At 37.8% G+C, this 20,778-nt stretch overlaps 3 protein-coding genes across 3 annotated transcripts in view; 2 read left to right on the forward strand and 1 right to left on the reverse strand.

Moving 5' to 3' along the window:
• Positions 1 to 20,778, forward strand: part of LOC138177722 (hemoglobin subunit beta) — a 297,632-nt gene that overhangs the window by 5,009 nt on the left and 271,845 nt on the right. The gene's annotated exons all lie outside the window — the stretch shown is intronic.
• LOC138177723 (hemoglobin subunit epsilon) overlaps positions 1 to 20,778 on the forward strand; it is a 277,438-nt gene that overhangs the window by 5,002 nt on the left and 251,658 nt on the right. The gene's annotated exons all lie outside the window — the stretch shown is intronic.
• Positions 6,505 to 7,449, reverse strand: LOC138177622 (olfactory receptor 51I2-like). Its single transcript, XM_069108836.1, has one exon. The coding sequence runs from the start codon at positions 7,447 to 7,449 to the stop codon at positions 6,505 to 6,507; it is 945 nt and encodes a 314-aa protein (XP_068964937.1).

Here is a 20,778-nt window from a genome sequence, read left to right on the forward strand (position 1 = left end):
ACACACACACACACACACACACACACACACACACACACACACACACAAACCCAGACAGGGAAAGTTATTTACCGAAGGTTCCACAATTAATTGGTGACAAAATTGGAGTTTTTCCAGGTTTATCAGCTTCCAATTCAATGTTTACTATCTTCTTTGAGATCCTACTATGCCCGTTTCTATAGCATTACTCTTTCTCTGGAGCTTACCCTATGCAGTCACAGGACCAGAAGAAAACAGAAGAGACCAAGGAGCTCACTAGCCCAGGAGAATCCCAGAACTCACCAGACCCATCCAGAAAAGTAGATTGACAGAAACATAGCCTTATACACAGAACTGTGTGTATCCTTCTTCCTGCCTGTCACAATGTGGACAAGTCTGTCATCAAAATTTTATGACCTGATCTGAGACTCGAGGGAAGGCACAGAGTGGAAACAGGTGAAAGCTAGAGATGAGATGAGGCTCAGGACCCTCTTGGGGGTTCACCCCCCTCCCTCAGTGAAGAAGTGTCCTCTAGGCTGAAAGTTCCACGTGAAAGAGTAGAATATCACTGAGATATTTATGGAGCCATTCCTTTCCTGGTTGAATCAGGTTGTGTCATGATCTTCATTTCAGTTTGGAGGAGAATATAGAATTCATTCTTTCCAGCTTCAGTTTTACGTAAATGGATTGAGCTCCCTTTCCCAAGAAACTGAGACAGAGAAAAGTAGGTTAAAGTACAATACTCATTTCCATTAACAACACTTGAAAGTATAGGTATAAATACATTTTTCCTTAAATTGATAAAAAGCATTTCTCTAAAACCATCAACGAGCATTATTTGTAGTGGGGATAAACTAAATGCCTTCCTCATCCTTGTAAGATCTTGTGTGAAAATGAGAAGGCTAGTATCACCAATATTATTTAGTATTGTATTGGAAATCCTAGCAATAACAATAAGAGAAGAAAAAGAAACAGAAGGAACCTGAGTAGGCAATGAGGTAATAAAACTAACTCTTTTGTTGATAATATTATGATATACTTGGAAAATCCCAAAGACTCAACTAAAAAGTTACTTAAAGTAAATGCATATAAATCAATAGCATTCCTATATATCACAAAAAAAACCCTGCAAGAAAAGATAGTAAGAAAAAATCCATTAAAAATAACTCTGGACAGTAAAAAATACATGGGAATATACATGTCAAAAACAAACTCACAAATTATAGAAATAAAAATTTTAAAAAATTTATAAAATTAAAATCAGATTTAAATGACTGGAGAAATAGGGGTGGCTAGGTTTCCCAGTGAATAGTGCACTGGCCCTGAAGTAAGGAGGACCTACTTTCATATCCAGCCTCAGACACTTAACCCTTACTAGCTGTATGACCTTGGGCAAGTCACTTTACCTCAATTTCCCTGCCTTCTCCCTCCAAAAAAAAAAGCAAAAAAAATTATTGGAGAAATATTAACTGTTCAAGGGTATGGTAGGTCCAATATAATAAAAATGACAATGTTACCTAAACTAATTTATATATTCAATACCATCCAAATTCACTTACCAAAAAGATATTTTATTGAATTAGAAAAAAAATGACAAAATTCATTTGGAAGAATAAAAGGTAAATAATGTCAAAGGAACAAATGGAAAAAAAATGTAAAGGAAGGAAGCTTACCTTTCCTTCTCTGAAGACCTGAAGCACTTATTTTTATTAGGCTATACATGGGTAGCTATGCAAAATATATCTATAATAGTTGTGAAAGAAAACACAGAGAAAAATAGCTTAAAAAATAAAGTAATGAAAAGTATACTTCTATCTGTATTCAGACACCATCTGTTCTTTCTCAGGGGATGGATATAATTTTTCCTCATAAGTCCTTCAGAGTTGTCTTGGATTCTTGTATTGTTGAGCATAGCTGAGAGTCATTCACAGATGATCATCTTACAATATTACAAATGCTACTTTGTACACAGTGCATTTCACTTTGCATCAGCCCGTGCAGATCTTCACAGATTGTTTGGAGAGCATCCTGCTCATCATTTCCTATAGAAAATAGTATGCCATCATAATCATATAGCACAACTTGTTTAGCTATTCCCTAACTGATGTGCTTCCTCTCAAGTTCAAATTCATTACCCCCAGAAAGAGCTGCTATAAATATTTTTGTACATATTTGGGTCCTTTTCCTATTTTTTTAAATATTTTTTTGGATACAGACCTAGTAATGGTATTACTGGGTCAAAGGGTATACTTGGTTTATAGCCCTTTATGCATAGCTCAAAATTGCTCTACAGAATTATTGAATTAGTTCACAATTTCACTAACAGTGCATTAAAGTCTGATTTTTCCAATATTACCTACATCATTTTTACTTACTTTTTCTGTCCTATTAGCTAATCTAATAGGTATGAGATAGTACCTCAGAATTGTTTTAATTTACATTTCTCCAATCAATAGTGAGTTAAGAGTATTTTTTTCTTATGGTTATAGATAGTTTAGATTACTCCATCTGAAAAATGATGCTATCTTTTTATTCTTTAGCAATTGGAGAGTGGTCCTTATTTTTTTAGATTTTACTCAGTTCTTTATATATTTGAGAAATGAAGCATTTATCAGAGAAACTTGCTTCATTTTTTTCTTCACAGTTACTATGGCTAACTATATTTCCCTCCATCCTATTCCCTGCATTCCATTTATTCTATTTTCTTTATCTTTTCATTGTGTCCTCCTCAAAAGTGTTTTGCTTTTGACCACCTCTTTCCCCAATCTTCCCTCTCTGCCATTACACACCCCCCATTCTCTTATCTCTGTCCCCTCCTCCTTTCCTGTATGGTAAGATAGATTTCTATACCCAATTGACTGTGCATATTATTCTCTCTTTAAGCCAGTTCTGATAAGAGTAAGGCATATTCTCTCCTACTCACCTACCCCGTCTTCCTCTGTACTGTAAAAGCTTTTTGTCACCTCTTTTATGTGAGATAATTTACTCTACTTTACATTTCCCTTTATCTTTCTCCCAATACATTCCTACTCACCCCTTAATTTTACTTTTCAGATATCATCCCTTCATTTTCAACTAATATGTCTTCCCTCTATATAAACTCCTTCTAATTACTCTAATAATGAGAAAGGTCTTATGAGTTACAAATATCATCTTCCCATGAAGGAATGTAAACAGTTTAAGATTATTATGTCCCTTATGATTTACCTTTCCTGTTTACCTTTTTTATTCTTCTTTTGAGTCTCATATTTGAAAGTCAAATTATCAATTCAGCTCTGGTCTTTTCATCAAGAATGTTAGAAAGTCTTCTATTTCATTGTATATCATTTTTTTTCCTGAAGGATTGCACTAATTTTTGTTGGGTAGCTGCTTCTTGGTTGTAATCCTAGCTCCTTTGTCCTCTGGAATATCATCTTCCAAGCCCTCCAGTGCTTCAATGTAGAAACTGCTAAATCTTGTGTTATCTTGTCTGTGGCTCCATGACACTTGAATTTTTTTCTGACTGTTTGCAATATTTTTTTTTATCTTGGAATTCTAAAATTTGGCTATAATATTCCTGAGAGTATTCATTTTGGAATCTCTTTCAGTAGGTGATTTTCTATTATACCCACTGGTTCTAGAATATCAGGGAAATTGCCCTTGATAATTTCATGAAAGATGATGTCTAAACTCTTTATTTTTCATGACTTTCAAGTAGTATAATTATTTGCAAATTATTTGTTCTGTATCTATTTTCTAAGTCAGTTGCTTTTCTAGTGAGATATTTTACGTTGTCTTCTTTCATTTTTTTGCTTTTAATATTTCCCATTCCAATTCAAAAAAAAAATTTTCTTCAGTGAGTTTTTGTACCTCCTTTTTCCATTTGGCCAATTCTGCCTCTTAAAACATCCTTTTCCTCATTGGCTTTTTGGATCTCTTACTATTTGACTTAGTCTGTTTTTTAAGATGTTTTCTTCAGTATTTTTTGTTTCTTCTTTACCAACCTGTTGACTATTTTTTCATGATTTTCTTACATTGCTCTCATTTGTCTTCCTATTTTTTTCCTCTACCCCTCTTACTTGATTTTCAAAATCCTTTGTGAGTTCTTCCACGGTCTGAGTCCAATTAATATTTTTTGGGAGGCTTTGGATGTAGGAGGTTTTTGACTTTGTTGTCTTCTTCTGAGCATGCATCTTGATTTTCTTTGTCACCGTAGCGACTTTCAATAGTCAGGTTTTTGTTTTTGTTCTTTGTGGGGTTTTTATGTTGTTTGCTCATTTTCTTAGGCTATTAGTTGACTTTTAACTCTTTGTTAAAGTAGTGCCTTACTTCAAGGGTAGAGGGCATACTGTCCCAAGCTCCAGGGGTTTTATGTAGCTATTTTCAGAGATACTTCTAGGGACCTGTAAGTTTTTGGTTCTTCCAAGGTGGTATGATCTAAAGAGAGGTGTTTATTTCTCGGTGGTCTGTGAGTGATCACAAGCACTCTTTTCTGCCCTGGAACTGAAAGGAGGGTCCTTCCTCCTCTGCTGCCACAAGCTCTGCTCTGCTAGTGTTCCCCTTCACCCTCAGTCTGGCACCAGGACTGCAACCTGGATCCAAGTATAGGCAAAGCAATAGAGTCCTGCCTCAGTGCTAGCAAAAAGACCTCTCATCTGGGATTCCATCCACTACCCCAGGAAAAGTCTTCACATGCTTGGGGAAGACATTGCCCCTCTTCCATCACTGGGTTTGAGATCTGGCAGTTACCCCCAACCACTTTTAGTTAATCTGTGGAAATAGCTTTACTGGAATGGTGCACATGCTACAGTTCCTTGGAGCCACAGGTGAGCTTTGGGTGGCAAGCTTTTTTCCAACAGCAAAGGTGGAAATCATCCCTGAAAAGGGCTCAGCGAACCCTCATGCCAGATATGTTAGTTCTCCTGAACACCCCAGAGACGTATAATATTTCACTCATGGTAAAACAATTAAGACTTGTTAGTGTCAGAAATCCAGGTCTTCCAGACTCCAAGTTCAATACTCTATTCACTATACACGCATTATTGTGTTTAAGCCTATTTAGTGTACCTGGGTTTATAACTGTAGCATTGTTGGGTGGCATTGATGTGGAGGGTGTAGTTGGGCTGCAGATACTCCTTACCATTGCCTTCTTTTCTCTTCCCCCTTTTAGTCTATAGATTTTACCAAGAAGCAAGTGTGTCATATGCTTCTTTCTTAGCCTAGGTCTCTCAGCTCCATGTGGTCAGTTACTCAATAAGCATTTTTAATTGCCTGCTATAAGTCTTCTACTACTTTCCAAATTTTCTAGTCTAGAAAAAGTCAGGAGTATAGTTGCAGTAGTTTAGAGGTCTTAAGAAAAGTTCCTGCTGTTAACATAGAGGTTTAGCTCTGTCCTGATTTAAATTTATGTTTATAACTAAATAACCCATGACACTTTGATAAAGGATAAAGCAGAATTCAGGTTATAGGAATGTTTGGGTAAAAAAGTCAGCAAAAATTTTATAGAGCCTATAAACAGGTATCAAGACAGAGAGTTAGGGAAAGAGTAGACCTGTTCTTGGAACTTCCCTCAATCCTTGAAGAGGTAGGTACAACTGATGGATTCTCCCTAAGACTCCTTGGCTCCTATAGGAAGCAATAGCCCTCCTTGATTTCTCCTTTTTCTATCACAGCTCAGCCCTACTTTCTCTTTCAGCTTCTCCTTATTTTCCCTGGACCAGGATGTTTCTGGCTAAGCTCTCTAAGGCTTGGGCAGGACTGGGAAGATTGACCCTTAGTTCCTGAAATTAAACTATTGAGATCTCCTTTCTTCTAGCAATTATCACAATGTCTGGCACATAGTAGGCATGGTAGGCATTCAATAAATGTTTATTGATTGGCTGATTGATTGATTCTCCTTACTCACTTTCCTTACCTGTGTGTATCTCTTTGAGAACTCTGGTGTATGATTATATTCTGCTATCTGTCTCAGGGATCTCCATAGTGCTCAATTGCTCTTAAGACTAAAAGGGGAATGCCTTTTCCTTTGAACTAAAAATCCCAAGATGTCAGTAAATCCTCCAATACCTAACATGAGTGGTATTTAGAAGCTTAAAATAGATTATAGTCATTCTATTTTTGCATAAAAGAAAAAAAGTTGTTAGTGATTAAATTGTTTTTGAAACCAAGTCCTTGCCTAGGAACTTCCCTGCTGTGAACTTTATTTCCATGAGAAATAGCAATCTGGCCTATGATATAATTCACATTATGACTGTTTCTAAGATTAAGTGGCTATAAAAGCTGAACTAGTGTGAAACATAGCACATGAAGACAAAAAGTGGAATCGAGGGAAATGAGTCCAAGGGGTTATGACACAGATAATTAACCTGGTATGTGAAGTCAGTATACTCAGAATATGGTGTCTCTAAAACATCCAGTATATTAGAGTCTACCCAAATGACAGCCACTAGTATCATTAAGCAAATCTTATAAAGCCAACACTTAAAATGAGAGTGATCTTCATAGGATAATGCTATGTGTGATAGTTTTTTTTCCAGCTTCTACAGTTCATAATTTAGTCACAGAGAATAACCTGATGAGCCTTGTACGTATCTCCTTTGTTTTGATGGAATAAATGACAGGATTGAGCATGGGAGGGACAAAGAGGTAGACAAGAGACATTAGTGTGAACACATATGGTGGTGCATATCTCCCATAGCGGTGTACCATGGATACACCCACCATGGGCACATAGAAAATAAGTACTGCACATATATGAGATACACATGTGTTGAGTGTTTTAAAACGCTCTTCTTGGGAGGCAATAGCCAGCACTGAGCGGAGTATGAGAATGTAAGAAAGGAGGATGAGTGCAGAATCCAGGGCAAACGTACAAATGACAATACATAGACCAAAGATGTTATTGATAGTAATGTCCCCACATGGCAGATGGATCAGGTCTGGGTGTAGGCAGTAAGCATGGGACAAGATGTTGACTTTGCAGAAGGGCAGACGCTTCAGGAGGAAGGGCAATGGAAAAACCACACAGAAGCTGCGGATACCAATAAAGAGACTCATTTGTGCAACTCGAGCATCAGTGAGAATGGTAGAATACCTCAGTGGGTTGCAAATAGCAACATAACGATCAAAACTCATGGCCAGTAAGATCCCAGATTCCACAAAAGAGAAGAAGTGGATGAAGAACATCTGTGCCATACAGGCATCAAAGGCAATCTCCTGGGTATGGAAGCAGAAAGTGGCTAACACTGAGGGCAGTGTGGACAAGGACACACCAATGTCATTGACTGAAAGCAGGGACAAGAAATAGTACATGGGTTGATGCAGACTTTGCTCCTCTTTGACAATGAAGAGAATTAGGCTATTTCCCCCAATGGATATACCATAGAGGACTCCAAGCAGCAGGAACATCCAATGTTGGTAGTCTTCAAGCCCTGGGAGGCCAGTCAGAGTGAAGGGAAGTAACCCTGTGCCGTTAGTGGAAGAACTTCCCATAATGGGAGTTTTATTCGGGCTATAGAATCAAATTTCATGGAAATAAAAAAAAGAATAGGTCATTATTGATCAAATCCTTCAGTCTGCCATTCAAAACAACTGTAATCTAAAAATACTCCATTCAGTTATATGTCACTCTGTTGCTCAGCATATACCTTCTATTCTAATGAGGTCAGTCTCATCAATATCTCCTATCTTTCACTTCTTGCCAATACTTACAATAATTCTCCTTAGTCTTTCAGTTAATGCTTCTTCATTGCCTTCTTTAAGGCAAATTTACAACTCTACTCATATAGGAAGTCTTTCTTGTTAACTCTAACATCGGGGGATTTTGTGGCCTTCCTGATCCCCCCTTTATTTTCCCTTTTCTCTTAGTTAGCATTCCATTCTTGATCCCTTGTCTTCCTTTTCTCCTCTCCCTCCTATTATTCCCTTACTCCTTTTCCCCTCTTCCTTCTCTGCTTTTCTTCCCTCTTTCCTCTGATCCTCCCTGAACCACAGAAAACCACACCTTGACTGTTTCCTTACTCTCTAGTAGACCTTTACCTCAAATCCTCTGACACTGAGGAGACTGAAGGCTTCCTTTGCTGCCAGAATTTCTGCAATCTACAAAACTAGGGTGTGATAAAAAAAAACTCTTTAGTGAAAAACTCATGAGAGGGGCGGCAAGGCAGCACAGTGAATAAATCACTGGCCCTGGAGTCAGGAGGACCTCAGTTCAAATGTGGCCTCAGACACGTAACACAATTACTAGCCATGTCACTTAACCCCAATTGCCCTCCAAAAAGCAAAAGGTAAAAAAATAAAAAGAAACACCTATGAGAAAGGGAGCCAAGATGACTGTGTAGAAGCAGGAGAACTCTATGAGCTCCCCCATAACCACCTCAAATACCTATTAAATATGACTCTAAACAAACTTTAGAGCTACCAAACCCACAAAGTGACAGATAGAAACAAATCTCCCCCTGAAGGCAGGCTGACAGGACATCAGGAAGGGGTACCACTGCAGTGTCCTGGGAACAGAGCCCAGCCCCACATGAGCCTGATATTTAAGCCTCAGGGTGGCTCAAACCAGCTGGAGGGACTTCAGGAGAGTGGATCACCAGCAGCTGTGGCAATTTCCAGAATTATCAACCTATAAATGCCAAAGGCAAAGTAAAAGGTCTGTGTGGACTTTGGGAAAAAGGTGTCTGAGAGTGCCATCTGGCCTTTGCCCTGCTGAGGGAGAAGAGACTGAGTCATGGCATCCTATAGCCACTGCTGTGTGGCTACTTCAGAGTGCCTGGTCTGCAGATTGTAGGGGGATGAAGTGACCATTCTGAGGGGTAATTGCTCTTCTTTTATCATGCTTGTATCTGGATCATTGTCTAGAGTGGAGGTCCTGGGGTGAATGACCAGGTGCCAGAGCCAGTGGAGGCTTCAGAGAGGGCACCCAACTAATAAATAGCTCCGGTAGCTGCAAAAACCCCAGTAATTAGGGACAAAGCTCTCTTCTCTGGAAACAGAGTTCTACGGTGGCAAAAAAAAAAATCTCAAAAGTCAAGTAATTGAGAGGCAACATGAGCAAGCAAAGGAAGCAAAACAAGCACAGCAATACAACTTTGGATGTCTTTTGGGGGGACAAAAAGAATCAAAGCATGGGAAGGCAGGACGACAAAGAAGTCAGAACTCCTGCAACAAAAGCTTCCAAGAAAAATATGAACTGGATACAGGCCACAGAGGAGCTTAAAAAGGATTCTGAAAACCAAATAAGAGAAGTGGAGGAAAAATTGGGAAGAGAAATGAGAATGATGCAAGAAAATCATGAAGAAAATAACATCTTAAAAAATAGACTAACTCACATGGCAAAAAGAGGCTCAAAAAGCCAATGAGAGAAGAATGCCTTAAAAAGCCAAATCTGCCAGATGGAAAAAGAATCTCAAAAGCTCACGGAAGAGAATCATTCCTTCAGAATTAGATTGGAGCAAATGGAAACTAGTGACTTTATGACAAATCAAGATACTATTAAGCAGATCCAAACAAATGAAAAAATAGAAGGCAATGTGAAAATATCTCATTGGAAAAACCACTGACCTGGAAAATAGATCCAGGAGAGATAATTTTAAAAATATTGGACTACATGAAAGCCATGATCAAAAAAAGAACCTAGAAATTATCCTTCAAGAAATTCTCAAGGAAAATTGCCCTGATGTTTTAGTACCAGAGGGCAAAATAGAGGTTGAAAGAATGCACCCATCACCTCTTGAAAAAGATCCCAAAAAGAAAACTCCTAGGAATATTATAGCCAGGCTCTGGAGTTCCCAGATCAAGGAGAAAATATTATAAGGAGCCAAGAAGAAACAATTTGAATATTGTGGAAACACAATCAGGATAACACAGGAACTGGCACCTTCTATGTTGAGGGATCGAAGGGCTTGGATATCATATGATATCTCAGAGCTCAAAGGAGCTGGGATTAAAACCAAGAATCACCTACCCAGCAAAATGAGTATAATATTGCAAGGTAATATATGGTTTTCAATGAAATTGAGGACTTTCAATATTTCTTGATGAAAAAACCAGAGTTGAATAGAAAATTTGACATTCAGATACAAGAAGCAAGACAAGCATAAGAAGGTAAACAGGTTAAAGAAATCATAAGGAACTTATCAAAATTGAACTATTAATGTTCCTTCATGGAAAAACAATAATTGTAACTTATGAAACTGTTCTCACTATGAGGATAGTAGAAAGGAATATGAATATGTCTATATGAGGGTATATGGGCATTTGAATACATATGTTAGTATGTGTATATATGTATACAGGTATACATAGAGAGCACAGGAACAATTGAATAGGAAGGAATGATCCTTAAAAGGTGAAATTGAGAGGTGAGAGAGGAATATAATGAGAGCAGATGGGGAGAGACAGAATGGGGTAAACTATCTCATATAGAAGAGTCAAGGGGAAATGGTTACAATGGAGGGGAAGAACAGGAAGGAAAAAGGGTCAACCTTACTCTCATTGAATTTTGCTTAGGGAGGGAATGACATACACACTAAATAGGGTATCTCACCCTACAGGAGAGTAGAGGGAAGAGAATGAAAGGGGGGATGATGGAGGGGAGGGCAGGTTGGGGGCAGAAAGGTTAGTTAGAAGCACAGACTTTTTTAAAGGAAACAGGGTTAAAGTAGAGAATAGAACAAGTGTGGGGCGGGATAGGATGGAAGGAAATATAATCATTCTTTCACAATATATCCACTATGGAAATGTTTTGTGTAGCTACACATGTACAACTAATATTAAATTGCTTCTCTTCTCAGTAAGGGTGGGTGATGAGGGAGGAAGGGAAAGAATTTTGAATTCAAAGTTTTAAAATCAAATGTTTAAAAAATATATATTTTTTACATACAACTGGGAAATAAGATATACAGGCAATGGGGTATGGAGATCCATTTTGCCTTCCTGGAAAGTTGGAGTGGGGCTGGGGAGGATATAGGAGAGAGCAGATTAGGGGAAAGGATATACAGTGGGATCACTCTTTTGGAGTGGTGGCTTAGGGAAAGATGGGGAGAAAATTTGTAACTAAAACTTTTGTGGAAATGAATGTTGTAAACTAAAAATAAGCATAAAATTTATTTTTAAAAAATGAGAAATAACCTCAAAAGTAAGGTTCAGAAAATTATATTTACTGAATCTCAGGGCTGGAATCATAGAACCTCAAAAATTTAGGACTGGAATTGACCTTTGTAATCATTTTACCCAAATGAATAGCCCCAAATGAATCCCCTTTTCACCATACTTGAAAAGTAATCATCCAAATATCACTTGAAGATGCCTAATGAGGAGAACCCCATTACCTCCAGTGATTTTTGGAGACATGAATGATAAAATTTTCCATTTTAGCAAGCATTGAGTTTTCTATCTATTATTCTTTGTTTCCTGGGCTAAGCCAAACAAAGTCAATGTCTCTTCCACATGACAGCCAGTCTTTTGGTTATTTTATTATGGATACCATGCGTAGGTTTTCTCTTCTTTAGTTAAACGCCCCTAGATTTTTTACTACAATGGTCCATGGCCTGAAGTTGAGGTCATTATTCAACCTGGTTGTCTTTTTTGGAAGCAAGATATACCTTATAAACATTGTTAGTATGCTATGATGGACAAAGTTGAACACAATACTCATCATATAATCTAACCAGGGAACAGGAACACCATGTCCTTCTTCTTAGTACACTCTGCCCCTCATAATGTATCACACTGTTGACTCATATTGAGCTTGAAGTCTACAAAACCCACCATTTTTATATGAATTTCTGTATAATGATGTTTTATCCATAATATACTTGTTGAGGTATTTTTTTAACCCAAGTGTGAAACTATTTGCCCTACTAAATTATTTTATTTTATTAGATTTTATTTATAGTTATTTATTATTTTTTCTGATTTTATTTGGGTCAATATTTTTGTCCATCAAATTTTCTTTTGGATTCTGACTGTTATGCATACTGGTAGTTATCTTTTCCTGCTTTGTGTCATCTATACAATCGATAAGCATTTCATCTATGCTTTTATCTATGACACTGATTATGTAATGTTAAACAGTGCAGAGCCAAGCATAGATCCATTGATCACTCCACTGGAAACCTCTTAGTCTATGTGGACTAATGCAACAAGCTCTAAATTGATTTCCTTGTGTTATAACTCTTCCCACTACAATTCATTCCTCCTCTCAGTTATCAAAATTATTTTTGTAAAACTCATACCTAGCCATGGCATTCTTCTTATCATTAAACTCCACTGGTCAACCAACACATCTAGAACAGAGATTCTTAACTTTTTTCTGTTATAGACCCTCCAGGTAGTCTGGTCAAGTCTGCGGACACTAATCTGGGTGCTGTTTTTAAAGGCAGAAAATAAAAAACATAAGATTACAAATAAAACCATTGATACTGAAACATAGAAAACATTTCCTAAAATAACATGTTCATGGCTCCCAGGTGAAGGACCCCTGCTCTAGAAGGAAACATATACTCCTTTGTTTCATTGCTTTTTGGAGGGGGAAAGGTAGGGCAATTGGGGTTAAGTGACTTGCCCAAGGTCACATGGCGAGTTTTGTGTTATGTGTCTGAGGCCGCATTTGAACTCAGATCCTGTTGACTACAGGGTTGGTGCTCTATTCGCTATGCCACCTAGCTGCCCCCTACTCCTTTGTTTTATAGTTAAAGTACTTTATAACCTACCCCCAACCTAATTCACACATCATTCCCTTTCTCTTGTTCTACAATCCAGTCAAATTGATCTTACTTTCTCTTACGTGTAGCAAGCAATCTGAATTCATAAATGGAAGTTAAGTGCTCTCTGACTGTCTCCCTATTTGTTTTGTTCTTTTTTCTGTTGAAATATATTCACCTTGGCAAATAAAGAAGCAAAATTAAAATTGAGCATCTCTGAGTTTTCTCTGTTGTCAGTTATCCCTTCCTTGACCCTCTTTATTCCTCCAATATAACTCAAAACACAGAAACCTAACAGTGGGAAAGAAAAAAAAAAACTTTTGTTGTCCTTAGCTTTCTTCATCATGCTCATTTCATTTGGGGGGTGAGTACTCATCTCTTTTTTTAGTATCCATATTCCTGAAATGTTATCTGTCCTTGTTTCATTCATATGTAAAATATATAGGGTCTTAGAAGTAATCTAGTCTAATTGGTTCAGGAACAAGAATTACCTCCAGAATAGCTTCAAGTTATTCTGCTTCAATCTCCCTAATATAGAGAACAACTGATTCCACTGTCGATTCATTCCAATTTTGGACAATCATCATTTTCTCCAAGCATTCTTTACGTTAAACTGAAATCCCCTTTCCTTTCTGCAACTTCTGCCATTTTTTCCAGTTCTATCCTTTACAGTCAGAAGACAAATCTAATCCCTCTTGCACAGAACAACACTTGTAATGTTTGTAGAATGCAATCTTTTCCACCATCTCCCACCACCCCAAGTCTTTTCCAAGCTCACAATCCACATTTACTTCAATGAATCCTCATATATCATGGTTGCTAGTGCCCTCATTATCCTAGACATCATCCCCACATGAATATGCTCCATCTTCTCAATATCCTTTCTCAAATATGGTCCCCAGAAATGACAGTATTTCAATTTACTTAAACAGAGATTTTCATCTCCTTTAACTGTTCTTTGACTCCATCTTCAGAATCTCATTACCACCTCCTTCTCTTTCTTTCAGTCTGGATATGTAGTATTTCTCCACATTCACAGAATAGAGATAAGGTTTCATCTTCATTTTCTAAATAAGATTCAGCCTCTTGCCTTTAGGTATTAATTCAGCACTGCCTCTTCCTGATTCACATGGATATAAACAGCTGGTGTAATTGGGAAATTTAGAGCCAAAATTTTCTATAGTTCCCTTACTGGGAAAACTTCAGAAAGGACTTTTCATTTTTACCACAAGTCAAACTGGAAAACTGTAAATTCTGTGAACATAGTGTATACTTGCACATTCTGTGGCCTTTATTCCACTTATTCCTTATCCCTGGAATGTCCTCATTACCCATCTACTTTTTTCATAGTCAACACCCATAGTTTATTTAAAGTTCAGTTCAAATGTTCCTATACCTTTGAAACCTTCCATGACTCTCTAACCAGAAGTATTCTCAACCTCTTATGTTCTCCCATATAACTCTTACCATTAATTAGGACTTTTATCACAGCTTTCCATGTTTTCTCCTCAAATCTATTCCTAGTTTCTCCCATCCACTAAGTTGTAAATTCCATGTGGATATGGAACATTTCTTGTATAACTTTGAATCTCCCCTAGTGCCCAGAGAAGGACAATGCACACAATGAACTGAATGGAAAACTTTTGAGCAGGGGAGTAATTGATATAATACATTGCTAATAATAATTCACATTTTTATTGTGCTTTAAGTTTCACAAAAAGCATTCCTTACAATTATAAGTAGGATTTTGACTGGTGTATGGATATCATAATTATCTCACCTTTACATAGCACATTAGAGGTTAAAAGTACTTTTTCATAATAGGAACTGCAAGAGTATTATAATCTCCATCTCATAAATAAGGTCCAGAGATGATGAGCAATTTTTCCACAGTGTTAAGGCTAATCCTTCAGGTGCCAAGATAAGGAGACCTGTCCTTTATGAAGGTAGTTTAGGTAGAGCATGCAGTATGGATTGAAGAGGTGAAAGAAAGACTGAATGGAGTCAGTGATATTTATAAGGAGGCCATCCCAGAAGTTCAGGTTAGTAGCATTGATAAGTTTAAGCTAGGTTGGTGGCAATGGAGATGTAGAAGGGAGGATAAATGGACATAGGGGGAAATAATGTAGTCTGTTGCAATATAAACTGAGGTGGGGAAGGATTATGAAAGACGAATGGAACCTGTAAGACTAGGAGAACAGCAGTATGAGCTATAAGATCATTAACTTCATTAGATAATCAACAAATAACTCTAATTTATGTTAACCAAACACAGTGTTCCTGGAATCGTATTAGGAAGCAGGCATTCATTCTTCCTTTCTGCCTTGTGTTTGTGTGTGTGTGTGTGTGTGCGTGAGAGAGAGACAGAGACAGAGAGACAGAGAAAGAATGAAAGAAAGAAAGAAAGAAAGAAAGAAAGAAAGAAAGAAAGAAAGAAAGAAAGAAAGAAAGAAAGAAAGACAAGACACAAAGACAAGACACAAAGACAGAGAACCAGAGAGACAAAGAAATGAGAGGCACTTCATCCTATCAAGCCTCAGGAATTAGAGTAGTGAGATCAGATGTAGCTTTAGATAGGAGGTTCTTTCCAATTACTGGAATGACTACAAAAGATGGTCTCTGACTCTGTGACTGAAGGTTGCTAATCTTGTGGAGGTAAGAATGGACTTGAGAGGAAACGGTCAAATGCTTTACTAAACGAGAACATCACGGGGTTAAGTGCTTGGAATACCACAGGATCAGACATGTAGAGCCGAGATGGATCTTGAATTCCATTTAACAGATAAGAAAACTAAGACCCAGAAACGTTAAGAAACTTGCTCAGGGTTAGTTAGCTAGTGTATAAGTCAGAATTTGGACTTAGGTTTTTCTGCCTCCAAGTCCAGCTATCTAGAGCATTCTGTGAGAGCTGAAAGCAAACAAGAGAGGATGTATGACACAGGTTCTTTCATAGAATGACAGATTTGAAGCAAGAAGGAATCTCAGAAATTATCTGGTCTAATATTACTTTACAGCTCAGGAGACTAAATCCAAGGAGCCAAAATGACTTGTCCAGGGTCAGAGATGTAGTATGAACTGGAGGCAGGATTTGATCCAATAGCCTCTGACTCCAAAGCCAATGTTCTTTCAACGACCAACCACATTGTCCCCTCTTTCTTGTTGACATGGATCACAGCAGAAATTTCTCTGGTTGTCACAAGAATATTTCTTATTATTAAGCTATGAGGGAAGTGGAAGATTCCTGGTCTAGCTTCCTTTGCCTTTCATTTATAGGTAACAATGGATTGGATTCTCCCCAACTTCTATAGCATTTGTATCCCTGGCATTTAGCACTGTACTTGGCACATAGTTGGAATTAATAAATGTTTATTGATTGATCAATTGCTACAGTCGCGTCTCCTGAGTTAAAGCAGGGATCTTTTGACCCATCATCTCATATAGTAGATTCTGTCATTGTCATCTAGAGACATACAAAACTCCCCACACTAACAGAGAACTTATAATTGGGAGGAGTCTTCTGAGAGACCAGGCAAGAATAGCAGACTAGTCTCAGATCCATAGGATCCAGATCCAGGGAGGCAAATGGTCCCACTGTACTTGGCCCTGGCCAGAGCTTTGGAGGTACGGTTTCCATTTCTGGCCACTACACTTTAAGAGAGATTGGGACAAAATAATATGACCAAGAGAGGGCAATCATGGCACAGATGTCCATGAAAATGCTGTCATGGGAGGAACAACACTGAAGAGCTGTAGTGTCTTTATTTGGTGAAGTCCAGCCCTTGGCAGTCCATGATACTTGCCTTCAAATATGTGAAGGACTTTCATGTGAAAGAAATCGACATATTCTGAAGCTCTGGATGGGAGAAATAGGACCTCTGCGTCCAAGTTAGATCATTTCGGGGCAGGGAGGATTTGACATAAGAGCAAACCTGTAACTATTAGTGTTGTGCAGGAAACTGACTCCTTCAATAGTGAGCTGTCTATCACTGTCAATAGAGATTGGATGAGAACCCATGAGGGGTCCTGCAGAGGGAAACTTTGCAATGGTTGGGGATGACCATTAATCTAGGTGACAATTAAGGGCCTTTTAAACTTTTATTATGCCATATTTTGAGAATGGGGTCAGGTCTTTCTTTCCCCCTAGTAACCTCCAAGATTATCTTGTGTCAGTCTGGGAAGATGGGGCTAGTGATCCAGTGGTTAGGGAGGGGGCAGTTAGGGGGTCAGAGGGCCCAGAACTTACCTACTTTTTTGTGACCCCTATGGCAAGGAATAGAGAATCTGCAGTTGTTCAAACCAGCACCCCTTAGACTGCTGGGTCTAAATGCCCTGAGTTTTATAGGGATGCCTCTAGGGAGTCCCTAGGCTTTGCAATTAAGCAAGCAGTTAAGGAATAAATCAGGGAATAAACATGGAGGGAGGGAGGGTTCTGTGGTACCTCAGGATCCATAAGAGGAGAAGAACTATGGCCAGGGACTTCTTACTCTCCAATCCCAGCTCGTAATCCTCATTCGCCCAGTTAGATTGTATACTATGTCTCTGAGCTGTGTTTTATTCTGAAAAGTGAAGGAGAATTAAGCCACTGATATTCAAAGAATCTCGGAATTGATGAGACATCTGAGTACATTTAGTTTAACCCATACCTGAAGAGGAATTCCATCTACAATATGAAATTGATCAGGTTACCTCTGCTTGAATACCTCTGGTGAAGGGAAACCCAAAATGTCCCAATGTATTGGATACCAGCATTATATACACATATATATGTTTATGTATGTGCATATATATGTATGTATGTATATTATACTGAGATAAAAACTGCCTCAATATTTTCTACCCATTGCTTCTCATTCCACCCTCTGGTGCCAAGCAGAACAAAGCAAATGCCTCTTCCACTGGACAGCTCTTCGCATCCTGGAATACAGTTATCACTCTTCCCCAGCCCACCCCTCTCCTCCAGGCTAACCACCTAGTTCCCTCAGCTGTTTCACTTCCCTCACTGTCCTAGTCACCCTCCTGTACTCCTCCGTATCTCCTGTAAACAGGCTTCAATCTCTTTTGCTGAGACCTAATAGTGACCAACAGAACACAAGGAAGAGAGAGGTCAGACGGTTTTATAAGGCTACTGACATAACTGAGCAAGCAGGTTTTTTTCATTCAGAAGAATGAGCAATCTTATATAGAAGCTGCATTATGAAATTTTTCTTCTACTATAGGCCAATCTGTGGGATGTGCCATGTTTTTGAATCCCTATGAAATACTTAACAGCCTCATTAAACTGTGACATTTCAAAATGCTCTGTGGGTGACAGTGGAATTTATACTTAGTCTGAAAAGATTGAGTCTATATGTTGGCAGTTTGGCTTAAGAGGGTCTGAGTTCCTGCCAGCTGAGCAAGGATATAAGCTGTAAAGAAGTATGAGCTACTCAGCTGAAATCTCAGAACATGAATATCAGGAACTTAAAGACGGGCAATGATTTGGTGTAATCCCAGATCACCAGCCTGGCCCACTTTTGTTTCACAAAAGAAACTGGTGCCAAGAACATTCTCTGTTTGTTGGTTTCAGTAGTTACAGATAAAGCAGCATCTTTACATATGTTACCAATGGACAAGGGGCAAACAAGTTGCAAAACTGCAGGCTAAGAGTTACAAGGGAAAAGGGAAAGGGAAGGAACACTCCTTTGCCTTGGGAACCTTAAGGACATGGGCAACTTCATGACTATAAACCTTATTACCAGTGCAAGAAACATTTCATGTCCCTTGGCCACCTTCTCCCTTCCCCACACTCTGAATCACTGCCCAGGAGCAGTCATTATGGGTCCTACGCTCATCTGATCAGATAATGGGAGAAAATGGAAATTGGAATAAAGTAAAAGTAAGGTAATGCCAAGTAATAGTAAAAATATAGCAAACATTCAGTAAGAAGTGAAAAAAGTGTCTTGGAATCACAATATCTCATATTTGGAAAGTATTCCACAGTCACTTATTCATTACTAAAGAATTCTCAGTTAAGTAGCATGTTGAAGTGTGAAGTGAGAACTAATTGCATTATTAAAACTACAAAGTATAATAATAGTAATAATGGCTAATCTCTGTCATCATATTTAATATAATGATCATTAAACATACTTAATGAAGTGATTCTTATATGGGTATAAAATAATTTTCTGGGGCATGTCTATGAGAAAAACAGTTGCTAAGAACTAAATACGTCATGAAAATTCACTTGTCTGGGTCACAGCTTTGCCTATAGTTCTGAGAGAAGCATTTACTATCGTTGAATATCATTCAGAATTTGAGAGAGAAATTTCTCTTTTGAATGTAAAAAGCTGTAGAATAGTACAGAGAATGGAAAATATAAAAGTATTCAGTGATTTGCATATATGAAGAACTGAAAGATTACAGCACTTTTAGGTTAATAACTGGGAAAATAGGAATATCAGCACTGCTCTACAGTTATGAAACATGCCATTTACCTGATTCTAGACAGAAGATAAGAATTTGGTTTCTAACCATAAACAAAGGTTGGGTTTTTTACAGAGAGGATCCAGAGCCTTAGCCCAGAGGAAAAAAAAGATAAGTGAAAGGATAGATTTCAGAACCGCATTAAAGAAAGATTTTAACACTTGATCTCTAGTGTCACTTGTTGTTGGGCAGTTTGATTGACCAATAAGAGCCTGGGATACTCTCTACTACCATCTGGGGCTGAGAAGAAAATAACTAGAGAGAATATATCATGCCTTCAATTATGACTTGATGCTTAAGGTAAAGAACAAAAACACACTTTTTGCTCTCTATTATGAGTTTTGCTAAAGAAAATGAAGAGAAGAAAGAAAAAAAAGAAAAGATATTTTTCTCAATTGATGGTTTTTTCTTGGTCTACGTTAAGATAAAGATTGTCCCTTTTTCTTTACTTTAAGATAAAGATTGTCCCTTTTTCCTGCAAGAGCTTAACACCATAATAGCTGACACATCAACTAAGCTTGAAGTTAATTGCTGTTAAGGAGTAAGACTAGCTGAGCAGTGGAACTTGGAAGCAAAAAAAGAAAAAAAAAAAAAAAAAAAGGAAAAAAGAAACCAGAAAAGTCACTTAGATTATCTAGCTGCCTGAGATGTCATGCCCAAAGAGGTGCTTAGTCAAACACAGCATGGGTCTATTCATTCCAGCAGTAAAAATATCTGTTCAAAACAGAAGCTCCTAAAGTTCATCATGGAAATTTTGTGTATGTTTCTCTCTCAGAAAGTGGACACTAAGCTTATAATTCCAGAGATAAGAAGATTTTCCTCCCTTGTGGACTTCCCTACTAGGTTTCTATAAGCAGCCTCTGAACTGATTTGTAGGTCATTTTTTAGTCGATTTGTACTATGGTCAACTGTAGCCATAGCCTTGCTGTGTTTCACAAAAGTCTTCTTGAAAACTTTTTTTTTATTATCTTTTACTTATATTTATTTCAAGTATTTTATAGCTGTTATATTTAACTATGCATTCTGCTCTGGCTGCATCATTGTATCCTGGACCTGCAATCACCAACCTAAACCTATGTTTCCTGCTTCTTCATTTCCCTTGTCTTTTTTTTTTTACAGAAGGTTTTTACTGTTGTGGTGGAAAGTTGTTTTTTTTTCCTTACTGTTTATTCTGGTCACAATCTTTTCTTTATGGTCTTTTTTATCTACTTTAAAAAAATGATTCAGAAAACTTTACTTGAACTCCTCTTTTTAATCCAGCTCTCCTACTTGGTTATTTTATTCAAGATGTAGTTTTAATCAGTGATTGAAGGTTTCTTTTTTTTATTTCATAGATATTTATTTTTATTTTTAATTCACGACTTTTTTCTACTTCATTTCAAAATGTTGGTATTCTTCCCTTCTGGTGTCTAATATTAATACTACCTAACTGTGCCCCATTCTAATGAGAAACTTGGCTCAAAGGACCAATTGCATGGGAATCTCTTCTCATTGGTGTAGATCAGTGCCTCTGAGTGCCTTTGAGAGGGGTAGGCAGAATTAGTGAGAGCTAAAGAGGACAGAGCTCTATTTTTCTGACTTCCAGCTTGGAGAAAGGAAATATGTAGTTCCAATTTCTCTTTAGATCCCTGAAAGGAAATAAAGATAT

This window comes from Petaurus breviceps, unplaced genomic scaffold (assembly GCF_028583685.1).
Source record: "Petaurus breviceps papuanus isolate PSGF00001 unplaced genomic scaffold, PetGlider_PUasm1.0 90444, whole genome shotgun sequence".
Classification (NCBI taxonomy): Eukaryota; Metazoa; Chordata; class Mammalia; order Diprotodontia; family Petauridae; genus Petaurus; species Petaurus breviceps.

Coding starts and splice junctions, on each gene's coding strand:
- LOC138177622 (XM_069108836.1), bottom strand. CDS start 7,449: ATGGGAAGTTCTTCCACTAACGGCACAGGGTTACTTCCCTTCACTCTG.